This window comes from Ranitomeya variabilis, chromosome 4 (genome assembly GCF_051348905.1).
Source record: "Ranitomeya variabilis isolate aRanVar5 chromosome 4, aRanVar5.hap1, whole genome shotgun sequence".
NCBI classification, from domain to species: domain Eukaryota; kingdom Metazoa; phylum Chordata; class Amphibia; order Anura; family Dendrobatidae; genus Ranitomeya; species Ranitomeya variabilis.
The window spans coordinates 375,025,202-375,042,763 of record NC_135235.1 but is presented as its reverse complement, the minus strand read 5'-3'; the positions used below and the strand labels follow the sequence as shown (position 1 = coordinate 375,042,763).

Below are 17,562 nucleotides of genomic sequence, written 5' to 3'. Positions count from 1 at the left end.
CGGGCACGGACGTCGAACACTGACTTCACCACGATCAGGAATCGTCATGCCAAAATCTTTTCAGACAACATTACGATGGTGTCCTTCCTGATTCACCAGGGTGGTCCGAAAAGCCAACTCCTACAGGCCTTGGCAAGGCAAATATTTAAATTGGCAGAATAGAGTGTGCTTTCTATCTCAGCAGTTCCTGAGAGCTGGCTCCGAGAACAGTGGCAGACTTTCTCAGCAGGTAAAGACTCTGGGCCTCCGAATGGGAACTAAATCAAGAATTGTTTCTTCAGTCAATCCAGAGATGAGAGGTGGAGGGGTTCCACACACAGACCTGTTTGCAACAGGGAAGAATGTGATTGTAGCGAGATTTTTTTCCATAAACCCAGTGGACAACCCAGAAGGGGTAGATGCCTTGTCTCAAAGTTGGGAAGCAGATTTTCACTATGCATCCCCCTTTCCATCTTATACTAAGAGTTTTAAGAAAGATCCAAGAATACTGGGCTACAGTGATATTGGTGGCCCCCTTCTGGCCCAAGAGAAGTTTGTTTCCAATGTTACGCCATATGGCCATGGAAGATCCAGTTCTCCTACCGAACAGAGACAACTTGCTGACTCAGGGTCCCTTTCTACATCAGGATGCACACTTTTTACGCTTAGCAGCCTGGATCCTTAGAGGCAGATCCTAAGCTCCAAGGGACTATCGGATAGGGTAATAACAACTATGCAAGTAGGAAACCAGTAACATGAGCCATCTATTCCAAAATATGAAAGAGATACTGCTCATATATGGGAGATTCCATTGCAGAATCATCCTGTTCAGATATTACTAGGATCCTAGAGTTCCTCCAGATAGAATTCTAGATGGGATTAAAAGGCATACATTGCCTGCCCTGTTGAGGGCAGAGCAAAGTACTGCAGAGCGCAGGTGCCAGGAAAGGTCAGGCCCGGCGCCTGCGCACTGCAGTACTTTGCTCTGCCCTCAACAGGGCAGGCAATGTACGCCTGCGCCAGAGCTGCAGCGTGAAGACCAGAATAGGAGCTCATCCTATGAAGATGGGAGGCCCCAGACAGGACCGCGACGCCAATCGGACCAGAACCACAGCGGGACCGCCCCTGGGTGAGTATAATCTAACCTCTTTTTCTCATCTTTCAGGATACATCGGGGGCTTATCTACAGCATTACAGAATGCTGTAGATAAGCCCCTGATGCCGGTGGGCTTAGCTCAACTTCGATTTTAAGGGTGACAGGTTCCCTTTAAGGGCCAAGATCTTGGCCCTTTACACATTCCTAGATTACGCATTCCTAGATTACCCTCTAACAGATCACCCATGGATTTCAAGATTTACTAGAGGCGTTACCAGGTTGAGACCCATGATCGGGAAGACTATTCCTCCATGGGACCTGAATTGAGTGCTGGGTGACTTTTGCAGAACCCCATTGAACCACAGGAAGAGGCTTAGGTTTCGGTCCATGAAAACTGTGTTTATGGTGGCAGTCAATTCTTCAAAGTGATTAAGGAAGATCCAGGTGCTCATTCATTGGGGCGGGCACACACACCTCTCTGGACCTTACTGTGGAGCCTGGCACCTACTTAATAATTATAGCATTAAGGTATATAATTCTTTATTGAATTCTACCAATGTTTTTATAGCTGGTATTTACATATATGCTTTATGTGCCTATACTTATTATGCACTGCCCACTTTTGATATGATGGTGTGTTTTTGTTTTCATATTAACTCATATTTAACTCCACATGTTAGTGGTTCCTTTCAGATGTAGTGTTCCCTCATATTACAGCAGCACATTGCTTAATATTTTCACCTTATTGTCCACTCCAATTTCCCCTTTTCCTGAGTCATTTTAGCTAATAAAGTTTGAACTTTATGATATTTTGGACTGGTACTTCTTTTTTGTTGCGTGTGCAGCTGTGTTTATACTTGCACAAGGGTTTTCAAGGGTATTCTAACCATACATTAGCCTTCTTACATAGTTAGCAAACACAAAGTACCATAAGAACACTGGAGTGATGGTTGTTGGAAATCGGCCTCTATACACCTATGAAGATATTGCATTACAAACCAAAAGTTTGCAGCTAGAATAGTCATTTACCACATTAACAATGTATAGAGTGTATTTCTGAATGATTTAATGTTGGCTTTGTTGGAAAAACTATGCTTTCCTTTAAAAAAATAAGGAAATTTATAAGTGACCCTAAACTTTTGAACGGTAGTGTATCTTTCCATTTTTCTGACAATAGTAGTCTATGAAAGTGGTATTTGTGCCAGCTGAGTGTGGCTGAGCATAAAAGCAGGTTGACTTATTGCTTGTGGTATCAAGGCTCCCAGCATAGCAGACCTACACCGATGCACCACCCACCTTGTCTTAATTTGAAGTTTTATTCAAAGCTGTAACTGCTGGCCCAGACCCTGATACATCATGTATGGCTGATTGGTGCCATGCCATTCTAAAATTTGTACTGTGGGTGAATTGAGGCCACTTTCCTGTTGTCTGCCCCTAATTTGATATGTTTTGTCCGCTTTTAGACCCATTTGAAGGTGTTGTGTATGCGTTTGTTTTTGCCTCCCATTGACTTCAATTATGATGCAAATTTCCCAGTTTTATAAAAAATCCAGGCTCTTCTAAACTTGTGCCAAAAAAAAAGCAGCCTTGGTTTCCAGGACGTCCCTCTGACAGCACCCTGGAGGACGTCTCCCCTGACAGCACCCTAGAGGACGTCCTCCTCCTCCTTGCAGGGACAGGAAAAGCACACGAGAGGTTAAAAGGTCCCACTCCGCCCCCTTTCCCTCAGTGTTTCCTGTCCCTGCATGGAGGGACACACGAGAGAAGTGCAGCGTAACTTACCGGAGGGCTCATGGGGGTTCGTGCGGCTGGTCCAATATCCTTCCCCCTGTCAAGTGGCCCAGGGCTTAAACTCCCGGGTGGGGAGTTCCTCTGCCCCAGAGACCAGTGAGCGGATGGGCTCCTGGTGGGAGGATTGGAAGAGGCGCTCGGGAGTGTGCGTTCCACATGGTGAAACATGGAAGGCTGGCAAACTGCAAAGCAGGGCGAGCGTCACTTCCGGTAACGTCAGCGCCCCGAACTAGCGTGCGTTCCACATAGTGGAACGCAGAATCAGCTGCGGTGACACAAGGGGGCGAGCGTCACTTCCGGTGACGTCAGAGCTGGCGTGGAACACAGAAACGAGGCTGCACTCAGGGGATAAAGGCAGTGTGCGTCCCGGTTCAGGGAGCCCAGACACTGCATAGAAGCAAGCAGCTAGCAGGCTCCCTGATGCCCGAAATGAAGAAGTGCAGTGACATGAACGATAGGAGTGAGAACACAGGGGTAAGTGCGCATAGCGCAGAACCCACACCTGGGCACGCACTTAGTACCCCAATGGCACCCCTGCCCACGGCTAAAAAGTCAGGCAAGGCCTCGACAAAGTGTAATTGCTGCCCCATATGCCATGTAAAGCTGCCGGATACCTACAAGAAAGCCCTCTGTGGCTCTTGCACTTCCAGAGTCATAAGGAAGGGTCAACCATCACTCCTGTCTGAAATGAGGAGCTTGATCCGCGAAGAGGTGCAGGCTTCCCTGTCTACCATCGCACACCAGCGGCCTTCCAGTCCAGACCCAAATCATAAGAGGCCTAGATGGGAGACAGAGCAGAGAGAATTTGGATAATCCTCCAATGAGGAATTAGACATACAGGGCTCCGACCAGGATTAGGGTGAGCTTCCGCTAGAAGATCTGGAACAGGGCAGAATGTACCTTTTTCCAGTTGAGACCGAGGACCTGGTACAGGCAGTGAGAAATACCATGCAAATGAAAGATGTCCCTCGGCCGCGGTCAGGGCCGGACTGGCCGTTAGGCACTTCTGGCAAATGCCAGAAGGGCCGGTCCCTCTAATGGGCCTCTCACCACCCTCTTCAGTGTGCACGTCAGGCAGCATTAGCTTGCCGTACACACAGAATCACGCTGCACTGATGAAACCAGCAGGACCAGGGGGGGGGGGGGGGGGCGGTTCTGTGCTGTTCTGTGCAGCCCCCTCCCTTGGCCCTGCTGATTTTAATTCTGCTGCGTAATCATGTACACAAGCAGGGTGCGCTGTGCAGGTCCCTATGCAGAAGTTGTAGGCCTCCCGCGACCGTAGTGTACCATAAGGTTGTACAAGTGCTGGCCGGCCATCCCAGGATTGCAGACACACATGATGGGAGGGTGGATGTCACCTGCGAGCCGTCGGGTTGAGAGGAGCTTCTGTGATGAGGTCAGCCAGCAGAGCAGGGGGCCGGGGCTGGAACTCGCTGGCAGGGTCGGATCTTATCTTGTGTTATCTGCAGTCCCCCCCCCCAGGCAGGGTGAGATTTATTGCACAGCTTGAAGCTTGACACAGATCTGGTAGCGCTGTCAGTGGGGTCATCAGCTCCAGCGTGCCCTGATATGTGTGTAAGAACAAGCTGCAGCAATAACTCACAGCAGACAGCTGTATACAGGATCATAGGCCGATCACTCCTGAGCCTGGCTGCAGGACATCATACACTGCATTTATATATAGAGCCACCATATATTATATCATGTATGTCCTATACCCCTTTCCAGGAGCGATCGGTCAGTGCATATATCTTAGTATACACAGTGCACATAGTGCACACAGTGTACAGGAGAATATGTCACTGACATATCCTATACTGTGTGCAGACATCTGATCTTATATACAGGATAATATGTGATGATATTAGACCTAATGTCCATATACATAGTGTAATATATAACACTAGCTGAAGAGCCCGGCATTGCCCGGGCATAGTACGGTAAGTAACTGCCGTCCCGCTCACTCCCTCTGCAGCCCCTCTCTACTCTCGCCGTCCCGCTCACTCCCTCTGCAGCCCCTCTCTACTCTGCAGCCCCTCTCTACTCTCGCCATCCCGCTTTGTCCCTCCAAAGCCCAGCTCTCCACCCACCATCCCGCTTTCTCCCTCAGCAGCTCTGCAGCCCCGCTGTCTTCCTCCGAAGCCCAGCTGTCCACCGTCACGCTCTCCCCTGCAGCCCCACTCTACAATAACCGTCCCGCATTCTCCCTCAACAGCCCCGCTCTCCCCCTCAGCAGCCCCGCTCTCCACTGGCCGTCCCACATTCTCCCTCAGCAGCCCCGCTCTCCACTGGCCGTCCCGCTGTCTCCCTCTGCAGCTCCGCTCTCCAATGGCTGTCCGGCGCTCTCCATCCACAGCCCCGCTCAACTCGCCGTCCCGCTCTCCATGCGCCATCCACATGAGGTCTGGCATTGTCCTGCATTAGGAGGAAACCAGGGCCAACCGCAGCAGCATTTGGTCTCACAAGGTGTCTGAGGATCTCATCTCGGTACCTAATGGCAGTCAGGCTACCTCTGGCGAGCACATGGAGGGCTGTGCGGCCCTCCAAAGAAGTGCCACCCCACACCATTACTGACCCACTGCCAAACCGGTCATGCTGCAGGATGTTGCAGGCAGCAGATCGCTCTCCACGGCATCTCCAGACTCTGTCATGTCTGTCACATATGCTCAGTGTGAACCTGCTTTCATTTGTGAAGAGCACAGGGCGCCAGTGGCGAATTTGCCAATTCTGGTGTTCTGTGGCAAATGCCAATTGTCTTGCATGGTGTTGGGCTGTGAGCACAAACCCCATCTGTGGGTGTCGGGCACTCAGACCATCCTCATGGAGTTGGTTTCTAACCATTTGTGCAGACATCACATTTGTGGCCTGCTGGAGGTCATTTTGCAGGGTTCTGGCAGTGTTCCTCCTGTTCCTCCTTGCACAAAGCCTGAGGTAGCAGTCCTGCTGCTGGGTTTTTGTCCTCCTATGGCCCCTCCACATCTCCTGGTGTACTGGCCTGTCTCCTGGTGTACTGGCCTGTCTCAAGGGAAGTGCCTCCAGCCTCTGGACACTACGCTGACAGACACAGCAAACCTTCTTGCCACAGCTCGCATTGATGTGCCATCCTGGATGAGCTGCACTACCTGAGCCACTTGTGTGGGTTGTAGAGTCTCTCATGCTCCCACGAGTGTGAAAGCACAACCAACATTCAAAAGTGACCAAAACATCAGCCAGAAAGCATTCATACTGAGATGTGGTCTGTGGTCCCCACCTGCAAAACCACTCCTTTATTCAGGGTGTCTTGATAATTGCTAATTATTTCCATCTGTTGTCTATTCCATTTGCACAACACCATGTGAAATTGATTGTCAAACACTGTTGCTTCCTAAGGGGACAGTTTGATTTCACAGAAGTTGATGTACTTGGAGTTATATTCTGTTAAGTGTTCCCTTTATTTTTTTGAGCAGTGTATATAACTGTACTGTGATCTCTTAGTTGTTCTGCAGAGCTGATATCTACCAGTATATGGTCACGATATGGCGGTAACATAACACAGATCTTGGCCTCTGTAGAGATTTTTGGTGGCTTAGTGGTTAGCACTGTTGCTTTGCAGCACTGGGGTCCTGAGTTCAAATCCTACTAAGGACAACATCTGCAAGAAGTTTGTATGTTCTCCCTGTGTTTGCGTGGGTTTCTTCCCTGTACTCTAGTTTTCTCCCACACTCCAATGACTCATAGGGAATGTAGATTGTGAGCCCCAATGGGGAGAATAAAGATAACATCTGTAAAGTGCTGTGGAATTAATGGTGCTATATCAGTGAGTAAAATAAATAGATAAATATTAGCTCAGTGGTATGACTCTTTGCATCACTGTCCATCAGCTATATGAAGATGCCGCAGCAGCACTATGCAGAGCGCAGCATCAACTTCATTATCTATGAGACCTAGCTCTGTGTGTAAAATAGCAGCTTTGCCTGATCCTGCACCTAAGAGCAATAAAAAGGACTGAGCTGTAATACTGGGTACAGCTCTGACTATGTTATATAGTCGTGTTACACGCACCTCACTTCTTGTGACCTACAGATACACAAAGATACTAGATATTCACCGTGTGGCAAGTGGGCCTGTGTACCTTCAAATGCCAGGGCTGAATTTTAGTCCCCGTTCGGCCCTGGCCGCAGTCCAGGCAGGACCTAATGTTTGGAGGTCTCACATTCCAGAGGCAGACGGTGTTCCCCGTAAGCGAACATATTCGAGTCATATTACAGGAATGGAAGGAAGCAGAGTGTAGACTAGTGATGTCCCGAGACTTTAAAGGTCGCCTACCATTTGACCCAGACGACATCAGGACATGGTAAGAAATTCCTAAGGTCGAAGTGCGAGTGGCTGAAGTCACAAAGAAGTCGTCCATTCCATTTGAAGACTCGTCAAGCCTGAGAGATCCCATGGCCCGGAAGGCGTTCATTCTCCTGCGACGGTCTTAGGAGGCATCAGCAGCCCTGATACGGACCAATATAGCGGCCACCTCTGTTGCTAGGTCCGTGTTCCTGTGGATGAGACAATTGGAGGAACATTTAGCTAACAAGACCCCTCTGGCGGAGATAATAGCCTCTCTACCTATTATAAAATATGCCACTGCCTTCCTGGCTGATACTTCGGCCGAATCAGTGAGGTTCGTTGCCAGAAACAGCTCTTTGTCCAATGCAACATGTAGAGCCATCTGGCTAAAGTCCTGGTCGGGGGACAATGCCTCCAAAAATAAGTTATGTGCCATCCCCTTCTCAGGGTCCAGAGTATTTGGGCAGGCTTTAGACGACATCTTAGAGTTTGCGTCTGATAGCAAAAAATGGTTCCCAGAGGATAAACCCCAAAAAGTTCAGCCCTTTCGGAAAAGGCTGGCCCTTCGCAAACAAGCCGATTATAGAGATCAGGGGAGATCCAACAGAGGAACCTATAGAAGTTCCTATAACCAGAGCAGAAGGGGCAAGAATTCCATTTTTGGACCTAGCTCTAGATTTAGAAGGCAATGATGCCATCTGTATCGGTGGGGCAGGCCCAGTCTCTTTGCGGGAAACTGGAGGCAGATCGCCAAAAACAAATGGGTCCTAAGAACCATAACAGAAGGCTACAGAATAGAGCTTGCCTCTTCCCTGCCCCAGAGATATATTATACCTACTACCTTTTGCAGCAGACTCCGAAATGCTTGCAGACCTTCAGGAGCTAGTCAGCTCGAAAGTCATAGCTCCGGTCCACCCATCAAATGGGCAGAGGCCACTACCCCTCCCTATTTTCAATCTTGAAACCTTCAGGAGAAGCACACACATGCATAAACCTGAAACTATTAAATGTATGGGTCAGATGCAAGAGGCTCAGGATGGAGTCGATAAGGTCGACTGTCCACCTCATAGACAAGGACTCGGTGATGTGCACTCTTGACCTGAAGAGTACTTATTACCAGGTACCGATCCATCCGGCCTCACAGGAACATCTGAGATTTGCTGTAAGTCACCTCCAGTTTCAAAGCCTCCCGTTCGGCTTGTCCTCGGCTCCCAGAATATTTAAGAGGTTGGTATCAGTAGTAGTTGCCTACCTAAGAAGCCAGGGAATTACAATTGTACCTTATTTGGACGACTTTCTCCTGGTGGCACGATCTGCAGAGATCTTGGACCTACACAGAGATATTTTGGTGATGGAGTACCTCGGCTGGGTGGTAAACCGAAAAAAGTCACATCCAACACCCAAGTCCCGGAATGTATTTCTAGGAGTGCTTCTGGATTCTACTCGCAGGGCATCCTTCCTGCCAAGGGAAAAGCAAGAGTCGATAAGAAGCAAGGTCACAGAGTTTCTAAATCATCAAGTTACCATAAGGTGAGCCATGAAGATCTTAGGGGTAATGACAGTGTGCATCCCTTGCGTCAGGTGGGCTCAGGCCCACTCAAGACCATTGCAGAACAAGTACTCTCAGCATGGGATCGTTGCCAGCCATCCGCCTGTCAGCAGAAGTGAGAAAAACATTACGGTGGTGGACTCAACACAGAAACCTAAGTACAGGTGTCTTGTGGATCCCCCTCTCCTTGCTTGGTAATCACCGCGGACGCCAGCTGGTGGGGATGGGGAACTTGCCTAGAAGGAAGATTCCTTCAGGGTAGATGGCCGAAGACATCAGCCGCAAGTTATCGAACTTCTGGGAGCTCTATGCAGTATGGGAGGCCTTAAGAAGGAACCATTCACGATTAAGGAACCAGCATGTGAAAATCTTAACAGACAACGTGATAGCAATGTCATTCCTGAGGCACCAGGGAGGTCCCAGACACAGAGCGCTACAGTATCTAGCACGGAAAATATTCTCCTGGGCAGAAAACATGGTCCTTTAAATAACCGCGGTGCACCTGGAAGGGTCACAAAATGTTGTGGCAGACCACCTGAGCAGGCAAAGAATCTGTCCAACAGAATGAGAACTGAGCCAGGAGGTATTTCAGCTGCTGTGGCACCCCTGGGGAACTCCCAGAATAGATTTGTTTGCCACGAGAAATAAATTCAAAGGTGCCCAGATTCAATTTCCTGAACCCTTCAGACATGCCGGAAGCAGTCAACGCCCTAAGTCAGACATGGGATGAACTATTCTCCTATGCCTTCCCACCGTTGGCACTCATTCCTGTGGTGCTCAGGAAAATCAGGCAAGGGTTCTGCGGATCGTCCCGTTCTGGCCGAAGAGGAGCTGGTTCCTGCTGCTGGGGTCCATGGCTATAGAAAACCCAATCAAGCTTCCTCTGTGGAGAGACCTCATCCATCAGGGTCCAGTCTTACATCAGAACCCAAGAAGGCTACACCTGTCAGCATGTATCCTGAGCGGGACATTCTGAAAGCCCGGGGCTTATCGGATCAAGTCATATCCACTATACAAGCTAGTAGGAAACCAGTAACCTCAGCTATCTACAATAAGATCTGGAGAAGATTCTGTCTGGAATGTGGCAGGTCTGTCGTCGTAGCAGAGGTCCCTGATGTCCCTCAGGTCCTGGATTTTCTCCAGGCAGGGTTTAACATGAGCCTTAAACCTAGCACCCTTAAGGTCCAGATTTCAGCACTCAGTACTTACATGGACTACCCCCTGGCCTCTTATCCATGGATAGTTAGATTTGTTAGCTACCCAGAGACTGCGCCCCACTATCAGTCAGTTATCCCCCCTCCTCCCGGGTCCTAAACCTGTTCCTCAGGGCTCTTTGTAAAGAACCTTATACACTGGATGGAAATACGCCTATTTCATCTTGCACCTGGAAGGCAGCTTTCCTTGTGGCCATTACTACAGCTAAGAGAATGGGGGAGATTCAGGCCCTATCCACTAGAGACCCGTATCTACAGATTCGGGAGGACCACACAGTTTTAAAGCTGGGCCCAGCTTTCATTCCCAAAGTAGCATCTGTCCAGAATCGGAATCAAGAAATAATTTTACCCTCCTTTTTCGAGAACCCCTCAAACGCAAGGGAGCAGGCTTTACATTCTTAGGACATTAGACAGGCGGTAATCGACTATCTGAAGGCCACTAGTACCTGGAGAAGGGACCCTGACCTGTTTATTCTATTTGGGGGTAAAAACGGGTAAAAAAGCATCCATTGCAAGGCGGATTACAACAGTAATCTCTAAAGCCTATACATCAGAAGGGGTAGACTGCCCAGTAGGGATAAAAGCTCACTCTACTAGGGCCATTTCAGTGTCATGGGCTGAACGAGCAGGAGCATCTCTAGAGCAGGTATGCAGGGCCGCTACTTGGTCCAGGGTAAACGCGTTCTGTAAGCACTATAAGCTCGACGTGTTATCCGGCCAGCAGACGACATTTGGGAGAAAAGTTCTGCAGGCAGTAATCCCACGCTAGGGGAGTTTTTTTTCTTTGGTATTCTCCAGGGTGCTGTCAGGGGGGACATCCTGGAAAATGGGTATTAGACCTACTGGTAATTCAGTTTCCAGGAGTCTATCCTGACAGTACCTTTAGCTCTGCCCTATGTATGCTATTTCATATTCTGTAATATGATTTGGTTAATAAAGATTGTCAATTGCATCTATCCATGGTGTGGTACTTGTCAAAACACTGAGGGAAAGGGGGCGGAGTGGGACCTTTTAACCTCTCGTGTGCTTTTCCTGTCCCTGCAAGGAGGAGGAGGACGTCCTCCAGGGTGCTGTCAGGATGGACTCCTGGAAACCGAATTACTGGAAGGTCTAATACCCATTTTCTTCTAAGCAGCTTCCTAGCACTCTGAAAATGGTGGAGGCCCACAAAGTAAGAGAATGCTACAAGAAGATAATTAACCCCTTTCTGCCAGCTGACGGAATAGTACGTCAGCTGGCAGATCCCCTGCTTTGACGTGGGCTCCGGCGGTGAGCCCACCTCAAAGCCGCGACATGTCAGCTGTTTTGTACAGCTGACATGTGTGCGCAATGAGCGCGAGTGGAATCGCGATCCACCCGCGCCCATTAACTAGTTAAATGCCGCCGTCAAGCGCTGACAGCGGCATTTAACTAGCGCGTGCGGCCGGAAGTGCTCACATGATCGGGGGTCAGCGGTGCATTGCCATAACAACCAGAGGTCTCCTTGAGACCTCTATGGTTGTTGATGGCCGATTGCTTTGAGCGCCACCCTGTGGTCGGTGTTCAAAGCAACCCTGCATTTCTGCTACATAGAGGTGATCTGTGCTTCACCTCTATGTAGCAGAGCCGATCGTGTAGTGCATGCTTCTAGCCTCCTATGGAGACTATTGAAGCATGCCAAAATTAAAAAAAAAAGTGTTTAAAAATATAAAAAAAAAAAAAATATATATAAAAGTTTAAATCACCCCCCTTTCACCCCAATCAAAATAAAACAATAAAAAAAAAATCAAACATACACATATTTGGTATCGTTCAGAATCGCCCGATCTATCAATAAAAACAAAGGATTAACCTGACCGCTAAATGGCGTAGCGAGAGAAAAAAAAAAAACGCCAAAATTACGTTTTTTTTTGCCGCGACATTGCATTAAAATGCAATAACGGGCGATGAAAAGAACATATCTGCACCAAAATGGTATCATTAAAAACGCCAGCTTGGCACGCAAAAAATAAGCCCTCACCTGACCCCAGATCACGGAAATTGGAGACGCTACGGGTATCGGAAAATCGTGCAATTTTTTTTTTTTTTTTTTTTTTTTTAAAGCAAACGTTGGATTTTTTTTCCACCACTTACATAAAAAATAACCTAGACATGTTAGGTGTCTATGAACTCGTAATGACCTGGAGAATCATAATGGCAGGTTAGTTTTGGCATTTGGTGAACCTAGCAAAAAAGCCAAACAAAAAACAAGTGTGGGACTGCACTTTTTTTGCAATTTCATCACACTTGGAATTTTTTTCCCGTTTTCTGTTACACGGCATGGTAATATCAATGGTATCGTTCAAAAGGACATCTTGTCCCGCAAAAAATAAGCCCTCACATGGCCATATTGACGGAAAAATAAAAAAGTTATGGTTCTGGGAAGGAGGGGAGCGAAAAACTAAAAAATGGAAAAAGCTCTGGGGGTGAAGGGGTTAAGCGTTTTCAAGTTGCCCTTTCCTCAGTTCGAAATGTAATTAGGAAGTGGCATTTAACAGGATCAATGGAGGTCAAGATAAGGTCAGGAAGACCAAGCAATATTTCAGTAAGAGCTGCTCTGGATTGCTAGGAAGGCTATTAGGAACCCCTGCTTGACCTTCAGAAAGATTTAAGACTCTGGAGTTGTGGTACATTGTTCTACTGTTAATAGACACTTGCACAAATATGGCCTTCATGGAAAAGTTATTAGAAGAAAACCTTTCCTCCTTCCTCACCATGAAATTAGATGTATGCAAAATAACATCTAAACAAGCCTAATGCATTTTGAAAACAAGTCCTGTGGACTGATGAGGTTAAAATAGACCTGTTTGGCCACAATGACCAAGGTATGTGTGGAGAAAAAAGGTCACAGATTTTCAGGAAAAAAAAAATTCTCCCCATCCATTAAGCATGTGGGGTGGATCAAAACAATAGCAGTGCATGCAAGATGACCTAGGAATCTTAGAGCTGGAAGAATGGCTGAAAATGCCTCAAACAAGAATTGAAAGACTCTTTGCTATCTTCAAAAAGCGTTTAGAAGTCGTGATATGTGCAAAAGGGGTTGCTATGAAGTACTAACCTTGCAGGGTGCCCAAACTTTTGCAATAACCCATTTTCCTTTAGTAAAATGTAAAAATGATATTTTTTTTTTTGCGAAAATACAAAGGAAATGTGTAATTTTTGAACTTTAGGCCTTTTAGAGAGCATTTCATCTTCACCTTGCTTAACTTTTCACAATATCAGTAGTTTTGACTAGTGGTGCCCAAACTTACCGTATATTGACACACAGTAGCGTGTAAATTTATATATAATATACATACGTTATTGCTTTTCGTTTCACTTAAATCACTTTGATCCTCTAGCAGCAAGATGTGGCCAAACATGCACTAATATCAGGACAAATAAAATTTCTTGCTATGGTTTCATTGCCATGTATTTTCTTTTCTTTCAGGGCCACTGTATCAGTACATTCTGGTAGAACGTAGGGGGCAGAACCAAAATGTCGGATTTATACAACTGAACCGGCCCAAAACACTGAACGCATTGAGTGATGATCTAATGGCTGAGATCAACCAAGCTCTTGACTCTTTTGAAGGGGATCCACAGATTGGGGCAATTGTTATCACAGGGAGTGAGAAGGCATTTGCAGGTTAGTTTTGCCTGTTTGAAATTCTACAAATTTACCGTAAATATTTGTTGCCCAGCTTTGAGGCTGTGTGCACACGTTGCTGATTTTTCGCGTTTTTTTTGCGATAAAAACACTATAAAACCGCAAAAAAAAGCATACAATATGCATCCCATCATTTAGAATGAATTCCGCAATTTTTGTGCACATGATGCGTTTTTTTCCACGCGGGTTTTTTTGCGGATTTCCCACTATAAAATGCATTGGGAAATGTCCGGAAAAAAACGCACAGAAAATGCGGTAAAAACGCGCAAAAAACGCATGCAGGTTTCTTGCAGAAAATTTCAGGTTTTTCTCAGGAATTTTCTGCAAGAAATCCTGAACGTGTGCACATAGCCTGAAAGTCATTCCCCCTCCTCCATGCACCTTCAGTTAGGGTACCGTCACACAGTGCCATTTTCATCGCTACGACGGCACGATTCGTGACGTTGCAGCGTCGTATAAGTATCGCTCCAGCGTCGTATACTGCGGTCACACGTTGCAATACACGGCGCTGGAGCGATAATTTCATGACGTATTTGCGATGTAGAAGCCGTTGGTTACTGTGCGCACATCGTATACAACCTGTGTCACACAATGTAATCATGCCGCCACAGCGGGACACTAGACGACGAAAGAAAGTTTCAAACGATCTGCTACGACGTACGATTCTCAGCGGGGATCCGGATCGCAGTAGCGTGTCAGACACAGCGATATCGTAAATGCATCGCTGGAACGTCACGAATCGTGCCGTTGTAGCGATCAAAATTGCACTGTGTGACGGTACCCTTAGTGTCAGACTAACAATGGTTCAGCCAGCAGCTATCTCGGCTATCTCCTCAATACACCGGAGCACTGGCTCTCCTGAGCTCTGCTGAGTTTTGTATGAGAGCCGCTACTAGACATCTCTGGTGGCAGCCTATCTCAGGGATCAAAAGGATCTGAAGTCCGAAAGTGGATGTGCCTGATCCTTATTCCTTCAACAATCTGCTTGTTGGGGCCTCAATACACACTGCCTTTTGATTCCATTGACATCAGCGGTTTTGGCGCATGTTAGTCTAATGGTTCTGGGGGAGCCTTAAAGAAGCACTCCCTTCAAAGTTTTTTTTTCTCATAATTATTTGTCACATTATTTACCTCTGTGTGCTTACAATTGCTCAGTTTGCCCTTCTACCTAGCTAATTCGCTTCTGTCTGCTTGACGTAGAAACAGGAAGGCACTTTTTCCCTATTATTCCCCTCTTCAACTCTTGACCCATCTTATGCAGGGAAAATTTGACTTTCTGTTCTTACACGTAGGCTGATGGGAGCAGTAGTCCCATCAGCTGATGCCAGTAACCAGAGGTAAACGTTATGCCTCCAATCACAGCTGCGGGCTCACGCTGTCATTTGACAGCGTGGGAACCCCAGCTGTCTGACCAGCATAATGATTTTACCGCCAATCAGAAGCAGGGTTTGCAGCGCTGTCATGCACATGACAGCATGGCAAACACTGGATGTTTGGGCCCCCCATTCAAGTGAATGGAGTCCATGTTCGGGTCTGGATACTGTTCTGGAACCCGAACCCGAATTTTTTTTTAACTGTTCCGCCGAACCCGTTGGACCCGTATATCCAGGGGTCCGCCCATCTCTAGTTGGAATATATTAATAAAATACAAATTTTGATGGGAGTGCTTCTTTAACACTATAATGTTTTGCAGCTTGTAGTACGACTTATGTACTTTGCTGCTGGAAGTGTGTCCATATGAATTCCAGCAGAATGTTAATAATTTGATAAATAAACACTTGAATACTTTCGTTTTCCTGGCAGCTGGTGCTGATATCAAAGAAATGCAAAATCGTACTTTTCAGGAGTGCTATAGGGGGAACTTCCTGTCTCATTGGAACCGTCTCTCTTCTATGAAGAAGCCAGTTGTTGCAGCTGTTAATGGCTATGCAGTAAGTCACCGCATATGGTTAATTTCTCATAGCTGATCTCTGTTCTTAAGAAAATCCAATAACCAATCACAAATGTGATGATAAAATATATTTTATGGACCAGTACAATAAATTAAATTCTTAATAAAGAAGTAAAGGGGTTTTCCAGATTTAGGCTAAGTGCACACTTTGCAGAATTGCCGCAGAAATTTCCGTGGCAATTCCGCAACTCCTGCCGCGGGTATATCGCATGTGGAATTGGCATGCGTATTCCCGCTAAACACTAGCATTTTACAAGCATAATTAGCTTGCAGAATGCTAGCGTTTTCCAAGCGATCTGTATTATCGCTTGGAAAGGTGAGTGACAGGTTGGTCACACTTGTCAAACATAGTGTTTGACAAGTGTGACTAACTTTTTCTGCCTATGCAGCATCAATAGTAAAAAGATCTAATGTTAAAAATAATAAATAATATTAAAAAATGGTTATTCTCACCTTCCAACGGCCCCCGATCTCCTCAGCGGTGCACGCGGCGGCTTCCGTTCCCAGGGATGCTGTGTGCGAAGGACCTGGGATGACGTCACGTTCACGTGACCGCTACGTCATCGCAGGTCACTCGCACACAGCATCCCTGGGAACGGAATGCGCTGCATGCACCGCTGAGAGGCGGGAGGAGTCCGGGGGCCATCAGAAGGTGAGTAGATCACTATTTTTTATTTTCATTCTTTTTTATTTTTTTAATATGGTGCCCAGTCCGTGGAGGATAGTCTCCTCTCCTCCACCCTGGATACCATCCGCACATGATACGCTTACTTCCCTCATGGTGGGCATAGCGACATGTGGGAAATAAGCGGATCAATGCATTCCTATGTGTGCGGAATCCCCGCGATTCCGCAAATTAATGAACGTGCTGTGTTTTTTTCTGGAATGCGTTTCCGCTCAGGGAAAAAAACGCAGCATGTGCATACAAAATGCAGATTGCATATTAATAGGATGCTTAATGTGAGCGTTTGTTTCGTGGTTTTATCGTGATTTTATAGCAAAAAAACGCGAAAAATCCGGACCGTGTGCACACAGCCTCAGAGTATTGATGTTTGATATTGATGACTTATCCAAAGGATAAGTTGTTAAATTAAATATAGGGAAAAAAAACATTTAAAATAGCTACGTATACTGTTACTCCTCAAAAATTCCTTTGTTTTTAATTTTTTAATTTTCACTTTTTTAAAAACTCTGTTTATTTAATGCATAGTAGTACATACAGGCAATGATATCCAACAAATACCATGAATTTGACACTTGACCAAAAAGAAAAAAACAACCACTCCCTCTCATCACCACTGTGTGCTAACTGAACTCTCCCATAACGTCAATGACTATGGTATTGGATCCCGATTATGAAGTGTCTCAAGCAAGTACCATGAGGTGTGTAGGTGTGTTCGAATTGTTTCCTCAATCTATCTTTAGTGTTGTCTGGTATGGTGTGGGAATGAACGACACCCATCTTTCGAAGAATTTCCGGTCATTTTTTCCTTGTTTGTCAGTGTGTCCAGCCAATCCATTTTAAACAAAAACATTTTGGATTGAATAAGTGTTGGTGGTTGCACTGGGTTTAACCAAAGATGGATACTCTTCATCGTAGTTGAGGCCCTTGATATATTTTGATGACTATCTGCCAGGATATTGAAAACCACCCACTGTGTTGTTAATGGAAAAGTAATGCAATCTGTATTTTGGATATGTGAATGGATGCTTTTCCATAATTTCTGGATATGCATGCATCCCCTCAAGTTATGGAGTATATCAGTATTAGCTGAGCCACATTTGGAGCATGAATAGGTAGTCCCAGGAGACATCTTTGATTGTATGTCAGCGGTTATATATGCCCTGAAGAATATCAGCAAAGCCATGTCAGTGTAGCTATTAAAGGGATCGTTTTCTTTTGAGTCAGTGTGGCTTTTAGAAAGTCTTCCGTTTCAAACCCTGGTATATCCTCTCTACACTTTGCTAAAGCAAATTTTTGTGGTAACTATTTAGTTA

The 17,562-nt window shown here is 46.4% G+C and overlaps 1 protein-coding gene across 1 annotated transcript in view; it reads left to right on the top strand.

Annotated features, from left to right (window-relative positions):
* Nucleotides 1-17,562, top strand: part of ECHS1 (enoyl-CoA hydratase, short chain 1) — a 124,496-nt gene that overhangs the window by 23,788 nt on the left and 83,146 nt on the right. The window contains exons 2-3 of the mRNA XM_077250763.1: nucleotides 13,395-13,592; nucleotides 15,417-15,544. Coding sequence (XP_077106878.1) covers nucleotides 13,395-13,592; nucleotides 15,417-15,544 — 326 coding nt within the window. The remainder of the gene's footprint in view (nucleotides 1-13,394; nucleotides 13,593-15,416; nucleotides 15,545-17,562) is intronic.